Source organism: Lytechinus variegatus, chromosome 11 (assembly GCF_018143015.1).
Source record: "Lytechinus variegatus isolate NC3 chromosome 11, Lvar_3.0, whole genome shotgun sequence".
Lineage (NCBI taxonomy): Eukaryota > Metazoa > Echinodermata > Echinoidea > Temnopleuroida > Toxopneustidae > Lytechinus > Lytechinus variegatus.
The window spans coordinates 32,948,172-32,974,763 of record NC_054750.1 but is presented as its reverse complement, the minus strand read 5'-3'; the positions used below and the strand labels follow the sequence as shown (position 1 = coordinate 32,974,763).

Here is a 26,592-nt window from a genome sequence, read left to right as displayed (position 1 = left end):
TTCAGCAAGGAATTAATCCACAGTGCTGCACTCAACCCAGGTGAGGTAAATGGGTACCGGCAGGAAGTAATTCCTCAAAACACTGTGTGCACCTGAATAGGTAGCCTAGCTTAGCCGGGGTAATAATAATAGCAGGGCCTGCTGGGAGAACAGTTTTCGGAACTGAAGTGGCTACCCTGGGTAAATATATCGTTATTATTATTATCATTATGATCAGCGTTAGCTAACCATAAATTATTACCTCATCTCACCAATTAGAATATGGATGATCTGAGTTTCCACGAAAAGACTATTGGATTTCATGCATGCGACCCCAATGATAAGGGGCCTGTTTCATAAAGGATTTGCAACTGTTGTAACTTTGCCATTATGGCAACTACCATGGTAACCTTGATTTTGATTGGCTGCTGAGTCCTGTTACCATGGCAAAGTTACAACAGTTGCAAGTCATTAATGAAACGGGGGCCCTGGTCAAGCTAGATCGCCAGTTAGAGAATGTGGAGATTTGAAGAAATTGACCATCAAGTTATGGTCAATTTTATGACCCAGTTGGAGAGTACTCTCAAACTACTATCAACCTAAACTAACCACATTACTGCTTCTGGATGCTGGCAGGTGAAAACAGAAGACTAGTCAAATATTTATTTAAAGGATTTTGTATAAATATGAAGAGATTTTATTTCCAGAATCAAGCTGTATTTATATGTCTTCTTTGCTCTCCATTCTTGCTGTGCCTTTTTGGCATGGTCTAGATGAATGGAATTCTGTGGAGGCTGGAAAAGGAGGCAGTCTTTGTTGAGCAACAAAATATTTTTGCATTTCAAACATTATGACAAAATATCACTTTGATACCAAGTTCCTCTTAGTTCCTTTGACTTGTTAGTAGGAAAGTACTAACATAAGATTCCATAGGTGGGGTTGGGTGTTTCTTAAGCATGAGGATTAATGTGAGATTGTGATTATATTTTGGGAATCATTACGAAAATTTCCCGTTTGATTGTCGACCTCACTTCGGACTGCAAACTGCGGTCGGATACCCCGTTTTGCGTTTGGAAACTCTCAAACAACATTTCCAACCCCGATAAACCCATCTTGGCCAGGCAATCCCCTTGTCTCAATTTAACCACCACTGGCCAGCCAAACGAGCGTTGAGCCAAGGACGAAATGATAAACAACAGCTGTGCTATTACGTAAGACTTGTCTGCCTGTAGAAGGATCTTCGGAATGAAATTATTGTATTCGATATTAATCACGTTTTCAAAGGCATATTACATTCAGACATCCAATACTAGTCCATTTTCAATTTCGAACGAAGAAAATCGACCTCGAAATAAGGAAAGTAAGCGAATAAAAATGATGGCATGTTTTGCAGAAACCGAGCTCAGCGCTGCGCATGCATCCCGTCGTGTGTGGCCCCCTACTGTGACTGTATATGCCGGGCTCTTGCGTTATCTTCGGACCGACGTCAAGAAACAGGTGTTTTGAAACTTAAATTGCTTGCTTGGGGCATGTTAGGGTTTGTCGTATTTGGAGAAGAGAATTGATGAGAAGGGAAACCAGGGTATAGTGAGCTCAAATGGAAGTTTTTCGTCATGATCAAATTGCAACTAGTGTAAGCATAATGCATGTAGTAGGTCCTTTTCCCATTAATTAATCATTGCAAATGTCTTGTAAATATTGTAGTTGGTACATGATTGAAAATTAATAAAACATGAAATGTAAAGAAAAAGAAACATACAGTGTGATCTCTTCTGATGGCTTCCAATACGATTTAGGTACACAGACTAAGTATTCTATAAAACTTTATGAATGACTGGTGACCTTCCTTGTGTTGTAAACAAATTTTTGATATTTTTTTCCATGTCAGCTACTGTTGAAATCCAAGCCTTGTAGATTATGAGTCATTTTGAGGGAAAAGTTCAATATTTCTAACAGTGTTTTTAATGGGGTTTTGCAAGAAAACTTGCAATTGATTGCAAGATATTGTTAGGTCACTAAATCATTGGTATTAAGTCATGCTACGTGTCACAAGTTGTGCATAAGACAAGCATAACTCAACAATAGCTTGATTATACTTTTGTTTTGTGCCTGCTGTACTGTCCCAATCAATTTAACAATCAGCAACAGTTACTCTTTAAAGTCGTGTTAGAGATAGAGATTTAATTTTGAATCCTTCTTCAAATTGAAAAAAATACTGTACATAAAAAGAAGAGTTAACAATTTAAAAAAAATCAAGATCTGTAGGTATTTCAATGTTATGCAACAATTACAATAATAATACTTATTGCTTTATCAAAAGCTCTCTACAATGATGCTGATTGTTTAAATGATTGTGACAGTACAGCAGTATAACCACGCTATCGACAACCAAAAGTTCACGGATGTAGCGCATCACATGAATATGATATATGATATGATACATCCAGGAACTTTCGGATATTGTCGGTAGTGTGAATTTCTACATTACAGCACTTTGATAAAATAGAGGGTCCAGAATAATAGATTGGAGATGATTGAAAATCTTTGTTTTTTTACTTAGAAATAGATTATTGAAAATCTTTCTTTTTTTACTTAGAAATAGGAGATTATTGAAAATCTTTCCTTTTTTTACTTAGAAATAGGAGATTATTGAAAATCTTTCTTTTTTACTTAGAAATAGGAGATTATTGAAAATCTTTCTTTTTTTACTGACTTAGAAATAGGAGATTATTGAAAATCTTTCTTTTTTTACTTAGAAATAGATTATTGAAAATCTCTCTTTTTTTTACTTAGAAATAGATTGAAAATCTTTCTTTTTTTACTTAGAAATAGGAGATTATTGAAAATCTTTCCTTTTTTTACTTAGAAATAGGAGATTATTGAAAATCTTTCTTTTTTTACTTAGAAATAGGAGATTATTGAAAATCTTTCTATTTTTACTTAGAAATAGGAGATTATTGAAAATCATTCTTTTTTACTTAGAAATAGGAGATTATTGAAAATCTTTTTTTTAATTAGAAATAGGAGATTATTGAAAATCTTTCTTTTTTACTTAGAAATAGGAGATTATTGAAAATCTTTCTTATTTTACTTAGGAATAGATTACTGAAAATCTTTCTTTTTTTACTTAGAAATAGGAGATTATTGAAAATCTTTCTTTTTTTACTTAGAAATAGGAGATTATTGAAAATCTTTCTTTTTTTACTTAGAAATAGATTATTGAAAATCTTTCTTTTTTTACTTAGAAATAGATTATTGAAAATCTTTCTTTTTTTACTTAGAAATAGGAGATTATTGAAAATCTCTTTTTTTACTTAGAAATAGGAGATTATTGAAAATCTTTCTTTTTTTACTTAGAAATAAGAGATTATTGAAAATCTTTCTTTTTTTACTTAGAAATAGGAGATTATTGAAAATCTTTCTTTTTTACTTAGAAATAGGAGATTATTGAAAATCTTTCTTTTTTTACTTAGAAATAGATTATTGAAAATCTTTCTTTTTTTACTTAGAAATAGATTATTGAAAATCTTTCTTTTTTTACTTAGAAATAGGAGATTATTGAAAATCTTTCTTTTTTTACTTAGAAATAGGAGATTATTGAAAATCTTTCTTTTTTTCTTAGAAATAGGAGATTATTGAAAATCTTTCTATTTTTACTTAGAAATAGGAGATTATTGACAATCTTTCTTTTTTACTTAGAAATAGGAGATCATTGAAAATCTTTCTTTTTTACTTAGAAATAGATTATTGAAAATCTTTCTTTTCTTACTTAGAAATAGGAGATTATTGAAAATCTTTCTTTTTTTACTTAGAAATAGATTATTGAAAATCTTTCTTTTTTTACTTAGAAATAGGAGATTATTGAAAATCTTTCTTTTTTACTTAGAAATAGGAGATTATTGAAAATCTTTCTTTTTTACTTAGAAATAGGAGATTATTGAAAATCTTTCTTTTTTACTTAAAAATAAAGAAAAACACTTCTTATAATGTTCATGCTTTAGATAAAGACATGATCTGTACATGGTGTGTTTCTAACATTAAAACACAATAATAGATGCTCTAACAAACTGAAATCTTCATTTAGCATCTTCTGGACAAGTCTTTCACAGCAACTCTTACCTTTTTCAAAATTCTCACAATGAAAAAATAAAAGACACACAGAAAATATAAAGAATTGGTGAGAAAATCATTACTTTAATGATATACAATTAATAAACAAACCAGAATACATCATTTTACATATGTAATTAAAAATCAAATATTCATGATGATAAAGGCCAGCCAATGAATTTCCCTCCTTTTTAGTACATGGTAATGACAATCTGCACTGTATAGAAACATAAAAACATAATGCAGAAGTTCAAATTTCAGAAAATAAACAGAAAATGGATGTCATTTCTTAGAACTTGTATGGTAATGCAAGGTGTCACTAATGAGGAATCTAGGTCACACAAGAACTACCTGATAAACATAATAAATATCACAAGGATAAGCATAAGATATTTAAAGGATAATTTGAGCATGATTATGAAGCACCATGACCGAAGATCTCAGCAAAAATGAAATGCTTGCAAATTTCATTTACCCTGTACAACTGAGTTTTAAAACATGTCATACAATGTGACGTCACAGCTCTTGTCAGTTCGAGAGTCACTGACAAGTCAGAGACAAATCGCAAGAAAGACAGTAAGGATTTGACATGTTGAATCCTTACAACTGGATCGTAAGCTCAATCAAACTTTCAGCCAATCAGATTGCCGAGTCGCACTTAAATACTGAGGCGTACATGATATGCAACGCGCATATGCAGTGGTAAGCGTTATTTTATCAGTTGCTATGGCAAAAAGCAAAAGGTGCATGCGTGAGTCACAAACAGAAGGGTAGTCGGATTGCAAGGTGTGCAGGGTCGCGGCTTATGACTACCCTGCAATTCATCTCCCCTCACTCAGTCGCAGACCAGTCGTAGACCAGTTGGGTTGTAATGTGTGAGGTGGCCTTAATATATACGGACCAGTATTCAATGTACAAAGAAATATATTTACTGTTAAATACATTCAAAATAACATGTGGCATTTCACAAAAGAACTTTTTTTGGCCAATTATCATTCCTGATGAATTCACACACCGTAAATGTAAACTCCTATGCACAATACAGTTAATGATAATGATGTCATAGTTACGTTCTTTAGTTCTTAATTACCTTTGTTACCTGTGTACAGTAATGTGAAAAAATTTCCCTCCATGAAGCACTAGAAATCATTTGCCTTATCTGCATTTCTTGATTCTAGTGGCCCAATTGTAGATTCGAGAGGAATGCAATTTGCCTAATATTTCACTGAAAAGTTCCATAAATACTAGGGTGAAGAATTTAAGCATCTTGATCACCAAAAGTGACCATGAGTTGTAAGCAAGTTGGAAAAAGAAGAAATCTACAGATTGAATTGAATATTGTCCTGGGATCAAAGTGATATGTAATATGAGGTAGAGAGCAAAACCTTTGGTAACTCCTCACAGCTACAACCAATTATCACACTATTACATATACAAGCATACAATCTTTATCATAGTATTGGTTTTCTTCCTCGCCTATATCAACATGAAACTAAAATATAGTTTGTCTGATTGTTTGCAAGTCATATCTATAGAACAAATACGTGTACCAACGCTATTATAGGAAAGTAGAATGCTAAGAAAGTATCAAAAGAATATTTTTGTTTCATTACGTTTCCTCTTGAATATTCACCATGCCCAATATCAAATAGTAGAGACTGTCCGATACAAATCAAATTATTTGTATATAAGTATAATGTAAAACAAGATATCTTACATCCATAATGCAGACATATTAATCAAAATCACAGTAAAAATCATCAATCCTTTCATAATAAATAAACATAATGGAACATCAAACAAAGTGTTTTTAAGACAACCTAACTTAAATAAGCCTTTACAGTTAACCTTAGTTTCTAATTTTCCATTTCAGTTAAAAATAGGCCCTTAGACTCCATGTTGGACATGCATAGAAAGGGGAAATATATATATATTCATATAACTCTATTATTTACAACTTTTAATTTACATAGTAAGGTGAGTTAAACAAAACTTATAATGAAACAAGGTACGAAGAGGACTGTAATTGATAAAGGATAACATGGCCCGTATTCTGAAGTCATGTTTAATTTAAACTCTGGTTTAAAGTTGTGGTTTAACTATGGATATCAATAGTGGCATAAATCTCTAACTGTAGAATTTCATTGAATCAGCTCATTTTTCTTCCAAACCATTCTTAACTGTTTCGGAAGGATACATAAGATAGTTTTCTTCACCATTCACGAGTTAGGAAAGAGCACAGTAAACATTAGAAAAATACATATGTAAGGAAAAAAATTTCTGGCTTTCCATAATTTTAGCAGAGTTAGACCATGGTCTAAGTTAAACCGGACTTCAGAATACGGGCCAATATGTCTCTAGATTTCTTGCAGCATCACTTTCACTCAGTGACAATTTTGGAGTCGTCTTAAAAACAGATATCCATTTTTTTTCTTAAAGTTGATAAGTTACGCAATATTTCAATTGTATTTCAATCACCAACCATTATAGATCATAATCACATACATGTACAAGATTTGATAAAGCTCTTTTCATTCAATATCAATTTGAAAGAAAACTATTTTCAATCCTCAAACATACATAACTGATACCCTTTACATTTGTGTTCATTGACTCAAATGGCACAAATATCCAAAATGATATACATGTATATAAATAATATAACTTTTTATTCCCAAACAACAAAACAAGAGACTAGTTTAAACACATACTTTCCAATGTTTAACCCTATCTAGGCCGGGGGGGCCTCGGAGGCCCCCCTCAACGAATCGCGTGATATTTTCGTCGTGCGAATTTTTTGACCGCACTGCTCGCTGACTTTTTACTTTCAAGTCTTGCGCAACTTTTGAGACCAAATTTGCGTCACCTGGGTACGTGGTTCCGAAATTACGCAACATTATGTAAGTGCATGTCAGACCGAAAATTGCTCAAAAACGTGATTTCATGTACAAAGTCAATGCAAATTGTGTTTTCAACCAAAATTCATAAATGTATGATTATTTTTAGTTTTTATAGTCTAAATGTATTCATTTTATGCTTTTTATGATCACAGAAGAGTCCCCAACAAATTTCATTGAAAAAACAATGAAAAAGAAAAGGTCAAAAAACAAAGAAATACATAAGAAATTGCAAAAAACAATATAATACATAAGAAAATGATTTGATATCACAATTTTTTTCATGTACACTTGCTAAGGACACCACAAAGAGTTTCTATACCAAAAATTAGTACATTTGGAGCTTTATTTAGGGAGTTAAAGGGAAAAGTATGATTTCGCATACTAATTACGCATAAATTAGCATAATCACTTAATAGCGATTCGCATGAAATAAATTACTATACAATCTTGTAGATTATGCTCCAGGCAACCCGCGTGCCAATTTTCGGCGCGGTCGACGGCCGAGATCTTAGGGGGGGGCCTGGGAGGCCCCCCCCCCCGGCCATAGGCACTCCCAAAATACCCCGGCCTAGATAGGGTTAACCTTTGGCATGGTTGCCCATAATTCCCTTTCGTATCTTTTGATCAGATAAAGAAAAAATATATCACAATTTCAATCATTATTTCAGCGCTTCAATAGCCGAGATCTCAAGAGGGTGGAATCAACCCACTTTGAAACATATTAGTGACTCTGATTGAAAATTCCTCCCATTACATTCATGTGTGCCTTGTTTGGTCACAAGTACAATTTACGAAACACAAGCCCGAAATATGATTTGAGCAAACACAGGACAAAAATCTGTGCCATCAAATATTATTAGATTGTCCTAATAGATACATGTAGAAGAACCTGAAAGCTTTTAAAGCTTCTTGTCTTTTACTCCTCAACGTCCCCTATCAGGAACCACCCAAGGAGGAAAGCTTCCCAGAGAATGGATGAATACCGACTACAAAACGGATTTGAAACTTGATGTGTTCACACACTCGTAAAAGGAGATTTTTCACCAATCAAAATCCATGTATAAAGCAAGAAGAAGAGCATTTATTATGCACACCCTGCTTGCTCCGAATAGACGATGGCGAGTTCACATGTCTTCAGGCCCCCAGATGACATTGGAGTAGTTTTCCTTCAGCAGCGTGTGTAGTCGTTCGGCATGCGCTTGGCCTGTTGTCTCCACAATGCATTTGACCTATTGGTAGATCAAGGAAGTGCAAAGGACAGTGTTCACTACTCAATCGAAAGATCAATTTCATGTCAACCTACAAATCTTGTTCCTCATATTTCTACATCATCTTTCAAAATTTCTTCCTCTGTGACACCGAGTTTTTCATTTTCCTCTGTATCTCCATTCACTTTATACTTTCTTTCAACCTCTTTAACATTCTCCCATCTCTCAAACTCCAACAACAAAACTTCTTCCACTTCTCCTCCCTCCATTTCTTTTCTTCTTCCTCCTTGTTCTCTTCTTCTTCCTTGTTCTTCTCTTCCTCCTCTTCCTCCCCCCCCCCCTCATATTTTCCTTCTTCCTCCCTCTTCTTTCTTTCCTACTTCATCTTCTCATCATCATCAACCCCTTCTTTTTCTCTTTTCTTCTTCCACTTCTCCTCCCTCCATTTCTTTTCTTCTTCCTCCTTGTTCTCTTCTTCTTCCTTGTTCTTCTCTTCCTCCTTCTCTTCCTTCCCCCCCATATTTTCCTTCTTCCTCCTCCTTCTCCTCCACATCCCCTTCTTACTCTTCTCCATTCTTCACTTTCTTCTCTCATTCCGTTAGAGATTATTATACAACGTAGGACGGGGAGCGTTTCATCAATATTTTCATCCGACAAGTTGTCAGATCTGACATCTTTCCATGATTTTGATTGGCTGAGAGGCACTGTTCCTATGGTAACTGTCGGATAAAACGTCCGACAAGTCCTTTCATGAAACACTCCCCGGATCTTAGTGATAGATCTTTCCTATTATTTGGTTTTCCTATTTGGGTTTTAAAGGAACCTACCTGAACTTGAAATATTGCACTTTTCAGGAAAGCCCTCTCATGGAAAATATCCTTGATACTGCAAAAAATAAGACAAATTAGAATTTAATTCGTCATGCGGACGAATTAGGTGGTCTGTCATGATTTTTCATTCAGAGTCGGCTAATGTATAAAATGAATAATTTAGATATCATTGATAATCTTGATTCTAGACATCCTAAGAATAAATTTTGACCATTGCTCAATGTGATTATTAATGTTTCCCATAGACTTTACACGTAAGCAATTTTGAGAATTACAATTCCAATATTGCAAGTGAAAAACGGGCATGATCCCGGCATCTGATCAAAAAGTGGAGGGCACATAACCGAAAGCCCAGAATCTAAGCTATAACATATCAAAAGCTCCGGCAAAACTGACCAGAAGAAATGGAGATATGGCTCACGAAATAGAGGAATGTCGAATCTAGTTTTGAGAAAAAGTCATGTCCCATAGAGATTACACACAAAATACATGTGATATGAAAAAAACAATTATAATCTGTTTTATCTTGCTAAATTTTAACTTTAATACCTTTTAATTATCATAAAGGATCATGTAAGAGGTGGCAAAAAGAAAAAAAAATGAAAAAAAAAATCATCTTTTCTACCCCAGGAATCGAACCTCCGCCCTCGAGAAAGCAAGTCAAATGCGTTATCCATTGAGCCACGATATTCCCCATAGAGATTACACGTAAGCAATTTTGAAAATTACAATTCTAATTTTGCAAGTGAAATACGGGCATGATCCCGGCATCTGATCAAAAAATGGAGGGCACACTTCCGATAGCCCAGAATCTCAGCTACATCATGGTAAAAGCTCAAGGAAAGCTGACACGAAAAAATGGAGATATGGCTCACGAAATAGAGGAATGTCGAATCTAGTTTTGGGAAAAAATCATGTCCCATAGAGATTACACGCAAAATGAGGAAAAATGACATGCCTCTTTTCATCGCTGTTTTACGCAATGATGCGTTTCTCAAAACGAATATTCATCTTAACTGAGGAGAAAGAGTACATTATAAACTACAACATATTAAAATCTGGGCGAAAAATGATCTATATTCGAGAAGTTACAGCCAAATTTGCATAAATTTGATGACGTCATTTTTGAAAAAAATGAAATTTTCAGTTTGGGCGCCTATTTGATGACGTCACGATATAATTTAGGGACAATGGTGACATGAAATCAAATTTACAATTAATACTCTATCGATATATGAAAAAAAAATTGGGGGTCAATGGACTTTTTAAAGAGCTACAGTGAATTTACAATAGGCATGTTTTTGCCCATATATGGCCTATAGTGAGAGCTCGCGCGCACACGTGCTGCAAAGTTTAACGGGTGTTAATTTCGTTATTAATGGTTGTAGAAAGTTAATCAAGGTATCAAATTGCTCAGAATTTTATTAGCAATGCAATGATATTGAAGAAACGGTTTTTATGCGTTGCGTTAAGGTGTAACGCGCGGAAACGCGCGCGCATATGTGCGCGCGCGCAAATTTTTGAAATGCTTAAAATGACCTGAAACGTACCCAAAAAAATTTATAGGTCATTTGGACGATTTTTTTACCTTTGACGCGCGCGTACGCGCGCGTCATGACCTCTACATGACCTTTGATGACATTGACATTTGACCCTTGACATGAAGTTAATGTCATGTAAATATTGTTAATTTTTGACAATTGATAATGAAGATATGATCAAATGAAGAATTTTACAAAATGGCGCGTAGATGACGTCATCATGACTATATGACCTTGAAAAGCTTATTTTGCCGTCTCTATGATAGATTCTATATATGACGAAAAAATCAGCAAAATTGATTCAGCCAATTTCGAGAAAAGTTGGCGACAAAAAATAGGTACTATGAATAAAGAAATAAAGAAAATTCTGACGAAATCAAGAGGTGATCTGTCGTAGACAGACCACCTAATTATAATATATCAATATTGTACAAAACAATAAGTGTTGTATACTCAATAATGTGAGGTTTAATGCAATCTAAATTGTTCCATTTGAAGTATTTACAATGAGCCAAAATCAAATTAAAACACCCAAACATCAACCCTGACCCAAATACTCACATATAGTTCTGAAACAAAATCCTTACCAATATCATAATGTGACATACTGTACTTGTGGGTATAAGAATGCTTGCAGAGGGAGTGGAGAATGTGCATAAATTGCTTTAAAGCAAGCCTGATAAAATCATATGGTTCTGAAACAAAATCTTTTCCACAATCATTACCAGACGTAATGAAGATATTAAATGTTGGAATGCTTGCAGAGGGAGTGGAGACTGTGCATAAATTGCTTTAAAGCAAGCCTGATAAAATCATATGGTTCTGAAACAAAATCTTTTCCACAATCATTACCAGACGTAATGAAGATATTAAATGTTGGAATGCTTGCAGAGGGAGTGGAGAATGTGCATAAATTGCTTTAAAGCAAGCCTGATAAAATCATATGGTTCTGAAACAAAATCTTTTCCACAATCATTACCAGACGTAATGAAGATATTAAATGTTGGAATGCTTGCAGAGGGAGTGGAGACTGTGCATAAATTGCTTAAAAGCAAGCCTGATAAAATCATATGGTTCTGAAACAAAATCTTTTCCACAATCATAACTAAATATACTGAAGATACCTAGTATTGGAATGCTTGCAAAGGGAGTGGAGAATGAGCATACATGAAGGCAAGCCTGATGACATCACAATTTTTTTTCCAACATTTACACAAGCCCAATCAATACGCACTGACTGTAATCATTACAAAGCCTTCTCATTGGCAAGGGTATTTATGATATGATATAATATCAAAGCACTACATAAAATTATCATTATCATGAACTGTTTTACATAAGTAACCATGGAAACCATCCATACCTGACCCCCAGTTTGAGGAGAATCTGTGTGAGCTCTGCGATGCCACCCGGTCTGTCGCTGACTGTTACAATGAATCGAACCAATCGGCTGTCAGTAGCCAGACCCCGCTCCAAGACACGCCCCAAAACTGTGGTATCAATGTTACCTCCACACATGGGCACCACCACTCTGTAATAAGAATTTAGAGATCAATATATATCTATCATGTACCATTACCAGTCAATGCTGAAATCAGAAAATAAAGTTGATCATGAATGACTCATAAATGAATTGGGCAAAAACACTTTAAAAGATCAAAATACTTAAATCTAATTATAAACAATATTTTCATGCATAATTTGACTGTTTTTTTAATTATAAGACGCAATCCGACAGGTGTCAAATTTCCTAAATTGGGGATAGAATCCCCCCATGTTTGGACAGTGCACCTTACAGGAAAGTGACTTTACTTTAGGAAGGAAAAAAAACTAAAGCAGATTTTAAGATTGAGACTTCTTTAGACTTGCCATTAATCACAATGTTTATGTGTAATTTCAGGATAAAAGAAATAAGGTACAAAGTATAATCAGTTATTCATATTTATTAGGGAAAAATACTTTACTTCCGTGTGTTACATAACCATATACCATTGCCATTACTGTCACCATGATCATTATCAACATCCATATCATTATTATTATCATCATTATTATAGATAAATGTCAACATATCCTTATGATCCACTAACCTCTTGCCAGCCAGTTCGGGCAGTTGTCCACTGAGGATGGCTGCTAGCCCTGTAGCCCCTGCTCCTTCTACTACAGCCTTCTCTACTTCAATCAATCTAAGAATGGCTAAGGCAATCGTATCTTCCCTGTAAAACAAAGGCAAGAAACATTGAGCATTATTATCAAATATTCTGAGGGTGTCATCATCAAGTATTAAAGAGAAATGATCAATATTTACAACTGACTGTGATTTTTGTACATAATAATAACAATAATAACAATAATAATATAGGGTATTTATATTGCGCACATATTCACCTTGTTAGGTGCTCAATGCACTCCTATATTACCCTGCTAAGCTAGGCGTTCATAGCGCACACAGCTTTTTAAGGAATTACTTCCTACCGGTACCCATTTACCTCACCTGGGTTGAGTGCAACACACTGTGGATCAGTTTCTTCTGAAGGAAATTACGCCATGGCTGGGATTCGAACCCACGACCCTCTGTTTCAAAGTCCGAAGACTAATCCACTGGGCCAAAATGCTCCACATACATGGTGAGCCTGAGAATAACAGATACTCTTGCTTGTACAGTTGGTTACACACAAGAAATAATAGAGAGGGTTTGTAATTTACAAGACGGGTGAGAGAACCAATATTGGACATGATACAATCATACAAATGTAGCTGAAATCATCTTGCAAGCAGTACTTACGCAACTGTGACCATCTTGTCAATGAGGTGATGACATGTAGCAAAGGAGTTGACACCGACTACTGGAACTGCCAAACCTGAAGGTAAAACAGATCATTGATTATTAACATGGAAATAGATATGGTAAGACTTCTATATGCCACTTGCTATAGCAATGCATTTTCAGAAACAATCGGATCTACTGTAGTTGTTCTACATCATCATCCTCATTTAAGAATTTGTGTGCTGAATTTTGTGGGCGACATATGAGTATTGAGGGAGTAATTAAAACTGAAGCAAATACAACCTACTGAATGATTGCCTGACTGATCACATTCTGTCCCTTTCAAACTTTGTACAGTTGAGATATAACGAATAGAGAATAATGACCAATCAACTCTTTTAGAGTTTTAGTGAATGAACTTGGAAATGTCAGGGAAGTACCTGTGAATGTCAATTGCCATCGTTCATGTCTTAAATGTTTGTTTTCATGATTCAAGAAGTTCTGAACAAAATGACATTTCTATACCCATTATCTGAGTGCTAAATGCAACCTTTTTTTTAATGCAATTACCGGGCTCTTTTTTTAATTTAACAAACAGAAGACTCTTTTTTTTTCTAAAGTTCAATGTTTTCTGACAAAAAATATTCCCAGCATTTCCTTTGAAGTCACAACAAATTAAAAGCTTACCATCAGCCAATGTTGGTCCTACTTTGAAGTATGTTGGTCTGCCAGCCTCGAGGGCTGCTGAAAAGCTCTTGGTTTGGTCTGATTCTACACCCTGTTTCCACAAAAAAATATAGAAAAAGATAGAGATAGTGGTCATAAGGCAATTCACATTACGTATCTTGGTGACAGATGATTGATGTAAGTACTACTGCCATTGGGTGACAAAAATCTTGGTATCTCAAAAAATATTAATGAACATTAGAAGATTGATTTTTTTTGTTGACTTTTGCTAATAATTGATTTGTATTGTTTATTTGTATGTTGAAAAATGGATAAAGAAATGAAGTAAACCAATAAATAAATAACTTAATAAATTAATTAATACAAATAAATGATTGAATAAATAAATGAATGAATGAATGAATGAATGAATGAATGAATGAATGAATGAATGAATGAATGAATGAATGAATGAATGAATGAATAAATAAATAGTCAACATATAAAAACCGTCTACAGGAATGTAATATGTTAAACGCTCACATATGGTAAATACCTTTTTGTTGATTTTTTTTACAAAAGATCTTTTTAATACCTGACAAGTCAGATTCAAGAATGAATTGATTCAAACTTACAATGATTTGGACAGAAGGGTTGAGGCTCTTGATGGCGAGCGCCAAACCAGCGATAAGCCCCGCCCCTCCAACGGGACAGACGACCGCATCCACGTCAGGGACTTGTTCAAGAATCTCCAATCCCATAGTGCCTTGTCCAGAGATGATGTGTGGGTTGTCATATCTGAAGACAAGAGAAAAGAAAAGGTTGATACAATCAGTGTCAATACATTCTTTTCAAATATGAAACAGCAATGAAAAGACATATTCTTAAAGGTCAAGTCCACCTCAGAAAAATGTTGATTTGAATCAATAGAGAAAAATCAGACAAGCACAATGCTGAAAATTTCATCAAAATCGGAAAGTTTCGCTTATTTTCAACAAAATAGTTATGAACGAGCCAGTTACATCAAAATGAGAGAGTTGATGATGTCACTCACTCACTATTTCTTTTGTTTTTTATTGTTTGAATTTTACAATATTTCAATTTTTACTACTTTGACGATTAGGACCTCCTTGCCTGAAGCACAACACGTTAAAATAATGGAATTCCACGTGTTCAGGGAGGAATGAAACTCCATTTCACATGACAATGACGAGAAAATATTTCATATTTCATATAATGAAATACAAAAGAAATAGTGAGTGATGTCATCAACTCTCTCATTTTGATGCAACTGGCTCGTTCATATTACTATTTTGTTGAAAATAAGCGAAAATTTAAAATGCCATAACTTTCTTATTTTACTTCCGAATTTGATGAAATTTTCAGTGTTGTGCTTGTTGAATTTTTCTCTTTTTATTCAAATCAAGTTTTTCTTGGGGTGGACTTGTCCTTTAATATGAAGGAAAAAATGAAAAGAAATAATCCTCTCAAAATGAAAGAATAAGTAGCAGTCACATATTGTATTCTGATGTATCTGCAATTATTTTCATTTTTTTTATGTGTTTTATTGAATCAATATAATCGAAAAACATTACAAAAAAATATCAATGATTTTAACAATAACAATTAACAACAAAAAGAAAACTTAATAACGTTATGCATACGAAAAAGCAGCTGATATCCATGTAAAGATATACGAATACATATTACAACCTAATCTGACAGTCATCCTGAACTCTTATAAACTTCTATATGCTAAAAATGTAACATGACATTGTTCTACAGACCATGACAAACACAAAGTTTAATGAACATTAGGGCATTCCTTTTTAACAATACTATATTCCCGGTTATTATTATTAGTATTCACCTTGTTTGCCCTTTTCCTGACTGAGCACTTTTGTAACTTATTTGATTGCGGAAAAAAAATGCAATTCTCTTAATTAGTGATTATCCTTCAAGCTGTGACACCTGCATTGAATTACCTATATATCATTATTAATTCATGCAACAGAATAAAAAGTGAAGGTAGATTTACATACAACCTACCAGCACATTATTTTAATAGCATTCAACAGTACAAATGCAAATGTTAAAGCTCTTGCATATTATCATCAATGATGACAGCTGGTCAAACAAAATCATATGCAAACTTTTCTTCACACAACACATATAATAATAGATATGATTTATATAGTACCTTTTCCATTTTGATTAAATGCTCAAGGTGCTTAGAAGAGAGTATGGCTAAAAGACAACCTCAGCATAACTTTAAATAATCATCATGGCTTTTTACTTACCCATTGACATAGAAATACCCCCTCTTCTTGGCTAAATACATAGCAAGCTTCTTTGACTGTGGAGACAAAAATAACGAAGCAAAACTAACAATTCAATTTTTCAAGGTAATCAAACTTCATTCTCAGCATGAGAATTACGCACAGTCATTGGTATTACTACAACACTATGGATATTAAGTACATTGGTAAAGAAAAAATTCAAAAATGTATGAGACAGTATGTGACAGTGTGAATTCAATTGTTCAGTTGGACTGTAAAAGCATGAACATACCAATTTTAAGAAATCAGAACAAAATTCATTAATCAGGATCAAGCTCGCAAATCCAAAGTGCAGTAAGAGTTGCATTTCAATTCATAATGCTGCCAGAATCACTGACTGTAAGCACATGAGTGCAACAAACATGTCAATCATATAGTGATGTCCCACTCTCCCATAACATTTGCAGATTTACAATTCTAAATAAATTGAAATGATCGTAGAGTAGTCAAGTTGAACTTCATGTACATTCCAATGTCAAACTGCACAAAATACAACGCATAGCCAAAATTTAAAATAGAAAATATTTTTTGAGAAGTTGGCAGCGATTTCATGACCACTTCCGTACAGATACTGAGTTGCCAAAGTTGAATTGAATTAATTGAACTTATTCTATTCAGGCGAGTAAAAAACATGTCTCGGGAAATGTGATTTAAATATTGATGAACTTAAAAAACAAGTACACAAAGTATTATATAATGAGATCTGTTTAACTTTTCAAGCTTTGCACGAAAGCACAGAGGAAGAATATAAACCTTAATAGTCTGCACAAATAGATCCCGACTGAAACTTCGATCAACAAATGGGTCCTCACACAAGACTAGCACATACAAAACTTGCTGTTTCAGAGGACCATCAGTATAGGCTGTGCATTCAGACCCCTTATCATTAATAATAATAATAATAATAATAATTGGCTTTTATATGGCGCTTTATCAATCTACGACTGCTCAAAGTTCCTCACAATTATTAATACCCGGTCACTGGATTCATAGCTTTTTAATAGCAGCTTGTTACGCGCACACTTGCAATGATACCAACCACAATGACGGTTGTTTCCTACTCAAGTGAAGGGTTTGCTGGGCAAACTAGTATGAACTCACCTCTCCAATGTCTTCTCCCTTGATGAGAATGGTAGCTCCGTGCTGCTTGCATCGATTCACCTTCATGATGGGTGCAATTTTTGGCATCACCACGAAGATAGGGATACCAAGAAGCTTCCCGTGGTAGGCCATGGCTAGGGCGTGGTTGCCTGCCGATGCAGCGATCACTCCTCTCTGCTTGTACTCCTACAGGATTGGAAAAGAGGGGGAGGGGAGGGAGATGCAGCGGGTGATTGCAAGGTCTTTAAAGTTGGAGAGTTATTTTAAAACTCACACGTTTTGCTTTTGATATTCAAATCAACTTCCATGACAATAATAATAATCATGCAACGATTTTACAACACTTAATACAACAATTTTATAAAATTTTACTAAAGTTTTGTACTTGTTTACTATTACACAGGCTTTAGTATGGCTACCATGATCGAGTGCTTTAAGGATTCAAAGAATTTCTTCCTAGAGGGTACTCTTTAACTAAACATTAGTGGAGAGTGGCAAATGCAAATAGATGTCTTAAAACTATATTGTGATATAAATGTAATCAGTAGCAAATGGTCACATGATATTGGTAATTTCAAATTTGAGTGTGAAATGACAAAACTTCACTTAAACTCTCCCTCAATGTCATTAATATATTGGCAGATAGTAAATAAAAATGACCTTGAAACAAGATCTATTATAATTGCTTGAAACTATTAATTCCATCATATGGAATATCAATCACATACATGTACACCAGTATTGGGAATCAACACTGTATTCCATTATCTACCAAATCACAGATAATCAATATTCGAGCAAACACTGGTGATGACTTTGAAAAGAATTCATTCTGAATCTGCATCCAGAATACAAGTTTGTATAAAAAATCACTCAATTACAAAGAAATCAAGCAACAAGATTTCTTACCTCTGGAAGCATTAGAAGCGTATTACGAGCCCCTCTCTCTTTGAAACTGCAACAACAACAAAAGGGAATTATGAATATTTACACTCTGGTGGTGTTAAGAATAGTCAGTGATGGTTCTTCAAGTTACAACGATTTGAGGTGAACAATTTATCCAGCTTCAAAAATCCCCCTGTAAGTTGTACCACCTAAAGGTCCCAATGCACTTACGGATGAAGTGAAAACGAAAAAGAATCTTGCCATCAGTTGGAAAATGTTATGTATCCGTTGTGTACTCCTTGCATACGTGTTTCGTACACTCTATACCCATCGAGCATCCATCCACTGTGATTTCATCGTTCGCCCATTTTGTCCATTGTCTGGAGCGGATGAAAACGGATGGAGCTACCCGGAAATTTTGCTTGTCTGCTGTATTCACTATGAGTACGCTTTGTGTCCGTCAGCCAGTGGGACCAGGCCTTAAGTACATACATGTAGCTGTTTTAAAGAATACTATTCTCAGCCTCATTATCTAATATGATAAAGCTTGAAACTAAACTAACAGTTGAAAAGAAATTGTGACTGCTCCAACTAACTTACCTTCCTGTGGTCTGTAAGTAGTCTTTCTTCAAGTACAAATCCATTCCCACCATTGTTGACAGATTAGATTTCTACGAAGAAAATTATAAGAAAGGTCGATTGAGATTTTTACATGTGATAGAGTGGTTTGCAGGAATGATTTAAAATAATATTAAAGAGAATACACATCAGTTTATCATATTTTGAGGGGGAAAATCAAGGTTTTCTGGATTCGACATTTCCCTCTTTTTGTAAACAATATCTCATAAAGGTAAAACAAAATATGAATCATTCTTTGAATAATTTCATTCCTTTTAGATTCTTTTCCAGCAAAACTTGTAATCAACTTTGAATAAACCAAAATTATATACATTTCCTTTCTTTGGTGAACTATATGTAAATGCAATTTCTAATACACGCCCTTTTGAGTACAATCAAAATTAATCACAGCGGTTTTATTACGTTTTCCATGAACATTGAGATTAAAGCAACTTTTCTTTTCAAAGTCAATGTCAAATAAAAAAAAATCAACATTTGGGTACCCTGAAGTTTTGAGCACATACAATTTGCAGGTACCGGTAAATGCCACCTGAACTAATGAAGCCCTTAAAATTTGTACTTTTAAAAGTTTTATCTTCAAATTGAGAATTTTAAGAGAATCTTCAGGAACCTGCAGCTGTGCATTTACATATGGTGACTTGAAAGCCTTACTGAGTCTGAAAGTGGCTTTAGCAACAAGCTTTACAGTCTACACTGATGCCACACACTCAATCAACATTCAGGAGAAAGTATTGACCTATCCTTAGTGTACAGATGAATCTAAGCTCAGATAATAAGATAATTTACAACTACACATTACTGGACTTTTCTTTTGCTCTAGACTTGTAATTGATTAACTTTACCAACACTTTAGTCACATTACTCACATATCATAACTTATCTATCAGCATTCTGAAGAAATTAATGACCTATAGATCATATAGATACATACATACTTCAATCACTGAATAAAAAAGAACATAGATAACCCTTTTTATATTACATGAAGTATGGTGTTTTCCATTGCAAGTTGTTGGTGTGATAACTGATAATTTCACAACAGGGGTTACAACTTAAAAAGATATCGTAAATTGATTGCAAGTTCTGTACACAGCATGATTGACCATGTATGTAGACCATGACGCTACACCTAAGCGTACATTTGTTATGCTTTTAATGCTACAGCACCAAGACTGCACATGTATGCCTCAGAGGATAGATCAAACATCACTGAGGAGGACAATAGAATGAAAATTTGAATAGTGTTGGTGGGATTTTCACACCCCAAATTTGGCGGTACTAAGGCCTCTCTAGCATCACCTACATGTACTGAAGGTGTCAATAAGAGACTATTGCGGGCATTGAAAAAAATGTGCAATCAATTGCAAGTCATTTCTGGGCCCCCAAATCAATCATATCTCTTGCAACTGATTACAAGTGTGCACTTGTTTGCTGATTTCTTTCTGCATCAATGACTTTAAAGTTTAAACCAACAGTACGAATGCAAAGCTTTTACAAAGTACATACTGGTACATGTAAATGGCTCATAATTTGTTTATTGCTTTGCATTTGTAACGTTAGGAAAGAAGGAGGAACACACTCAAAGTCCCTGATACATTGTTAAAGAAGAATTAAACCTTTGGAATAAGATAGCTTGTGTGAAAACAGAAAAATCAAAGAAACAGATCAACGAAAGTTTGAGAAAAATTGGACAAATAATGAGAAAGTTGTGAGCATTTGAACATTGCGATCACTAATGCTATGGAGATCCTCACATTGGCAATGTGACAAAGATGTGTGATGTCATCTAGTGAACAACTCTCCCTATTACTTTAGTATATTTCACTTAAACTGTCTCCTTTATCACATCTATCAGTTATATCATGTGTTCTTTCCATCTACACGTAATACAGATTTTTAAAGAATACATTATGGATAAAGAGTTTGTATCACCACAAGAAAAAGCAAGAAGGGACATTTGGGGGGTATTTTATAGTCCATCAAAGGGAGAGTTGTTCACATGTGACATCACATATCCTTGTCACATTGCCAATGTGAGGATCTCCATGGCATTAATGATTGCAATATTCAAATGCTCATAACTTTCTCAATATTTGTCCGAGTTTTCTCAAACTTTCTTTGTTTTTATTCTTTGATTTTTCTGTTTTGACACAAGCCTACTTGTTCCAAAGGTTTCATTCTCACTTTAAATGCTTTTCTAGTTGCCCTGTATTGTAATCCAACAATACAATTTTATGTGTACATGTAGTAGCGTGCATCACAGTACATGTATAGGTGACCAATGACGTCACAGAACCAATCTCTGTTTGTTGTGATTTGCATGATTAACCCCAATTCCATTTAATTCTGAAGCTTATTGTGAAAGTGCATTCACTATACAGACAGAGTCTATTCATTTTTAGTATTTATTATGACTGTTGACCTAGCTGAGGTGACCTTGTAAGATATTCAGTTGATCAGTGAGAAAAATGAAGATGTGATAGAAACTGGGACATGGGGTGAGAGAGAGAGAAAGAAAAAGAAAAGAGACAAAGACAGGGGGGTGAAGAGAGAGAAGGAGAGCGAGGCTGACAGGAGTTCTGATGAACCAAGAATAAAAACTAGTGTACAAGTGACCTACTTCTAAAAATCTTTGAAATTCTAAATGGAAAAATTACATGTATGATGGGAGTGTTTTTCTAGCTTGATCTCATGCACACAAAAAAACAAAATGAAGATTAGGAAACCATTAAAAAACATTGAAAATAAAATCTTCAAATATCCTGGAAAGTTAATGTTGACCATTGATGTTGCATGCAAGTTCTGCATTCAGGAATATTGAGTCATTTAAAAATTCAATTCTCATTTTCATCTATTGTATTTCACTCTATTTTGTTCAGTATTTGAATGGAAGGAGGAATGCTTCAAAGAGCCATGAAGGCAACTTTTCCTCGCACACGTACATGTACATTTATCAACTATTTTATCCGAACAAATTATTGAAAGTAAGAGAATGACACTCTGTTGGTACATCAAGTATTTTCATCAAATCAATGAAAATTAAAGTAATATGTACATGTACATATTTTTTAACTTACCGAACATGGTGACCGAAACACCCCACTTTTGATCTTGTAAGCCGCTGCACTCACGTCCTGGAATTTGACCTGGATCGGGTTGTCGGGGTCGCAAGTTGGATCATGTTGGTATTCCTCTCCGATCTCGCTGATGTCGATCTCAGCATCCTCTTCCAAGGTGGTGGTGCATTTATCAAGTCCGTCGACCAAGGTTTGTTTGTGCGATTCCATGGCGACGCCCTCGTCTTCAGAAACCTGTCCTTGATCTTGTGGAAGCTCAGAGGGCATCATAAATCAAGAATTTTTCAATTTTTTTATTAAACCTGAAGTGGATTGGAAGAAAAATGTTGCAAGATGCAAGTTAATGAAAGAATGCTCATTATTTATAGAAAACAACTGAACTAGAATTTGTGAGTTTCAACTTAAGTATATTAGGCCTACATAAACATGTATAATTTATAACTAAATAAGTTTTTTATCATTTTTTAAATGTTACCATGCCTGGTAACTAAAATGAAAGTTTTGTTCAGTCCCTGTTCTGCGGTGCTCCACTTCACTATGTTACATCTTGGTCCACTGGCTCCTCCTCCATACAGACCATAGGACTAGAAATTTTATAAAGTAAAACAAAAAAAAACTGTTTAAATACTCCTCCTTGCTCCTAATTAAGACCCAAGGACAACAGTACCGTAAGTCGTAACTGACGGATGTCATTTCACTTTCAGCTGTCCCCATTTTTTTTCCAATTTCACTTTCATTTTGTTGAACCTTCACAAAATTAAAGTGCAAAGAGAAAGCCAAAATAAAACGACTCAGTTTTTTTTAACCAACATTTAAAAAACCGAAATGAAAATAGTCACGATTGCCAAGCATTCTAACCTTACCTTTAAAAAGTCCTAAAATTCACTTGTTTAAAAACAAGACGAAATACTCTTTCCGCGCACGTTATCAACCACAACACAGGTGACTGAGCTCGATCAGTAGTCGGAATCGCAGTGGCGATGGACGTGGCCGTGGACAGATTCAGATCGATGATCTTGGCCTGTCTGTAAATGACAGTGTTTTTTTCTCTCTGATGACGGAGACAGAATCTGATATTTTTAATGTTAGAAACGGATCGTGATGTTGTAAACAATCTCCAATTTGCTTTGTTTCCTCAAAAAGTTAAGACATGAAAAACCGGAGGCCAGTTTCCAATTGAAAAAATGTCGAGTAGAATCGATGTGCTCAAAATACGCTGTTTACGTTCAACAACGATATGTCGGCACCACGCGTCGCATGCCGGCCGCCCGTACGAGTACGAGTACGAATGAATGCGTCGGTATAATTGTTGTCAACCGGTTCCAACCGGCGCTAGCCAAAACATGGTATTTCTCTCATGAGCACCAAAAAGACTTTTGAGAGTTATTTTGACGTTAAGATTTCAAAACTATTCAATCACGTGTCATTTTTGTTATTCTTTAATACGTTGATCATAAATGAAAATTCTTCATTCTCAGCATCTATTCAAAAGTTTTGTAGTTATTGTTAGTTAATACATCTTCCTAGAATTTTTTAAAACAAATTGCTACAAGAAAAAGACTACAACTATTTCCGGATTTCCTTCTCTGTTTGGACGTCATTGGGTCATGAGAACGGCACCGCCTTTTATGCAAATCTCTCGTTTGTGATTGGTCCACTGAGACAACACCCACTTTGATAAGCACGTGGCAATGTTTACGTTTTTCTCCGAAACTAATGTTTTGTTTGTGAATGTTATCGGAATGCTTTTGTCCGCGATTTTTTGTCAAATCATTTCCGAGGTTCTTCATCCTGGTAAGAGAAAGGCGGAAAATGCGTGTCGATGTCTCAACTGTTTGTTTTCATCTTACAAATCTGAAAAGTGAGAGAATCAGGGCCAGTAATATAATTAGACAGGAAGATTAGTTAGCCCATTTAGGGGCATATATATATTCCAAGTAAATTCTCCAATAATACTGACATGAACTTTGTAGGATGAGTCAATTTTGTGAGAAATAAAAAAGACCACAATGTGGGAAATGTGAAAGAAGCATGTGAAACTACAAATAAAATATGGTGAATTAAGAAAAGCAAAATTTGCTTAATTTTAGATAAGTAAGGGGGGTCAAATGCATTGCTCATGCGTGACCAAATATTATTTCCAACCTCCCCCTATAAACGAGTTCTTCTCTGTGTGCAAAATAACCCCCTAAACAAGTTTTTGCGGGCTTTATTTACACATTTTGGCCACTAAACAAGATGTCGCCAGAATATGACCCCTAAACAAGTTTTGACAACCGGGAAGGATCCGAACACTTTTCAGAGTAACGAGAAGGAAAAGGTCCCGGGGAAAAATCTTGGAGAAAAACATACCCTAAACATGTTTGGCTAGTCTTAAAAAAAAAAGCTTTGGAAAAAATGCCCTAAATACGGTTGACCCAGAGATTTTCCAGTCTTTATAAAACATCTTTTTCTTCTTGAAAATCGGTGTCCAAAACTGAAAAAAATACACCTTTATTATTAACCTAAACGCGTTTTTTTTTTTGGGGGGGGGGATCACGCATGTGTGCATCAATATATTTGGCTGCTCCCTTCGGGGAACAAATGAATTCAACTCAACGACGCAAACTAATAAGATGAGACTTGTTAGTTATCATCAGGTCACTCACTCCTTGACAGGTGTCAATGAGCATATTTAACACAGTGCATCCCATAAAAAAAATTATCAATATAATGTCATAACTTCGAGGGGAATCCAACCCAGATTGAAAGTTATTTTTAGAAGAAAAATTATCAGACGATGGGATGGTAAATTGCCAATTTGTATATTACCAACTCGTCCACTCATTACCCTATACCTTCATTTAGTCTAACGCCATTCCGTCCATCAACATTTCAACCATTTGTTCCAATCATCACTTTGTCTAATCGCCAATTCGTCTATGATCATTTCGTCTCATAACCAGTTGGTCTCATTTTAATTAATTTCACCCAATTCACACCTAGTCTAATTATACCAAAAGGTATATTGACTAAATGGTTATTGGGCCAACTAGTTACTAGACGAAATGACAATTAGACCATGGGGACAGTGGACGAACTTTAGTGGCAGACCAAATGATAGAAGACGAGTTAATTGAACGAATTGGCATTAGACCAATTGAAAATAAAGCGATTGGACAGATAAAACTATGAAAATATCAAATAGTAAGAGCTCCATGGTAAAAAAAAAGTATTAATTCTTTTTATTGTAAAAAGTTGTATTCATTATACCAAGGCTAAGGAGACTCCCAATTCCCCCACATCAGTGGTATTTTAATAAGGACAACTCCATTTGTATCGAAAAAAAGACTAGAATAATTGTTTCTCTTACTCCAAGTCTAACTTCAATTCTTAATTGATGACTCAGAACAGATCACAAATAAAATTTACCAAATTATCTCATTTTGTAAAAGAGACATAACTCTTTTCCTTTTACATTTTATTGAAAATTTTCATCATTTTTTCCCCCTTTACACACCTTTATAATCAAGCTTTGAATCAGGTTTAATCACACATGAAATTGATCATTGATGACGAATCATGTAAAGCCTATACTCATCTTTCATTTAACTCTGATAATGCTTCATGCATAAGGGGGTAAAACTAATTTGCAGAATGGATAACAAAAATTTGTGTGGCAGATCAGGGGCGGATACAGGATTTTCCAAATGGGGGGGGGGGGTCCTGAGCAAAAATTTGACAAGATAAACAAGGGGGGTTTAAACAAAACTAAGCACATTTCGTCCATGAAAACATTTGACAAGCCAAAAAAGGTTTTCACTTTCAAAAGGGGGAGGGGGCACAATTCTGTTTTAATGGCATTTTTACATTACAAATTTTAACTGTGCCTCTCAAAGGGGGGGGGGGGGGCACGGGACGGCTTTGCCCCCCCCCCCCCCCTGGATCATCCAGTGTGGCAGATGATACATGTATCTACTACTACTACTACTATTACTATCCTCATTTGTTCCCTGTGGCACATAAGGCCTCCACACTTTCTTTCCAATTTGGCGTTCTCTAGCACAACCCCTGGCCTCATTCCTACTCTAATTCCATCTGTAGGTATTTCTCTCCTTTACAGTTGTCCTCCATGTTGTTTTTGGTCTACTCCTTTCACGTTTCCCCCCGGGATTCCATGTTAGAGCAGTGTAACAATGATGGTCATCTTGCTTTCTGAAGGCATGACCTATCCAATTTTATTCCAACGTCTTCTTCTTTTTTTTTACTTCCTGACTCATCTTGTTGAGTGAGATTATCGAGCTCCTCCATGCCAATAATGTTCGGCCAGCAATTTGAAGTGCTCTTTTAAAGCATTGATGCTGAAACGAATCACTTTTGTTGATCTTCCATGTTTCACAACCATAGAGAAGTAAAGGTCTGATTAATGTTTTGAACAAGTTGACTTTGGTTTTCCTTCCATACTTCTTGGACCTCCACACCTTGTTTAGTTTAACAAAAACTTTTCTGGCTTTTAGTTCTGCTTCTCATGGCATTTTCTCCACCACCCTCTACTAACAATTGCGCCAAGA

The 26,592-nt window shown here is 34.9% G+C and overlaps 1 protein-coding gene across 1 annotated transcript; it reads right to left on the bottom strand.

Annotated features, from left to right (window-relative positions):
* Positions 1-7,622: 7,622 nt before the first annotated feature.
* LOC121424071 (L-threonine dehydratase catabolic TdcB-like) lies at positions 7,623-23,026 on the bottom strand. The gene is made up of 13 exons (XM_041619655.1): positions 22,906-23,026; positions 22,043-22,344; positions 18,927-18,997; positions 18,351-18,396; positions 17,442-17,627; positions 16,302-16,357; positions 14,637-14,799; positions 14,023-14,113; positions 13,354-13,429; positions 12,659-12,784; positions 11,932-12,099; positions 9,025-9,082; positions 7,623-8,218 (listed from the first exon to the last, which is right to left on the bottom strand). The coding sequence occupies exons 2-13, from the start codon at positions 22,310-22,312 to the stop codon at positions 8,114-8,116; spliced, it is 1,416 nt and encodes a 471-aa protein (XP_041475589.1). The 5' UTR covers positions 22,313-22,344; positions 22,906-23,026; the 3' UTR covers positions 7,623-8,113.
* Positions 23,027-26,592: the final 3,566 nt, after the last annotated feature.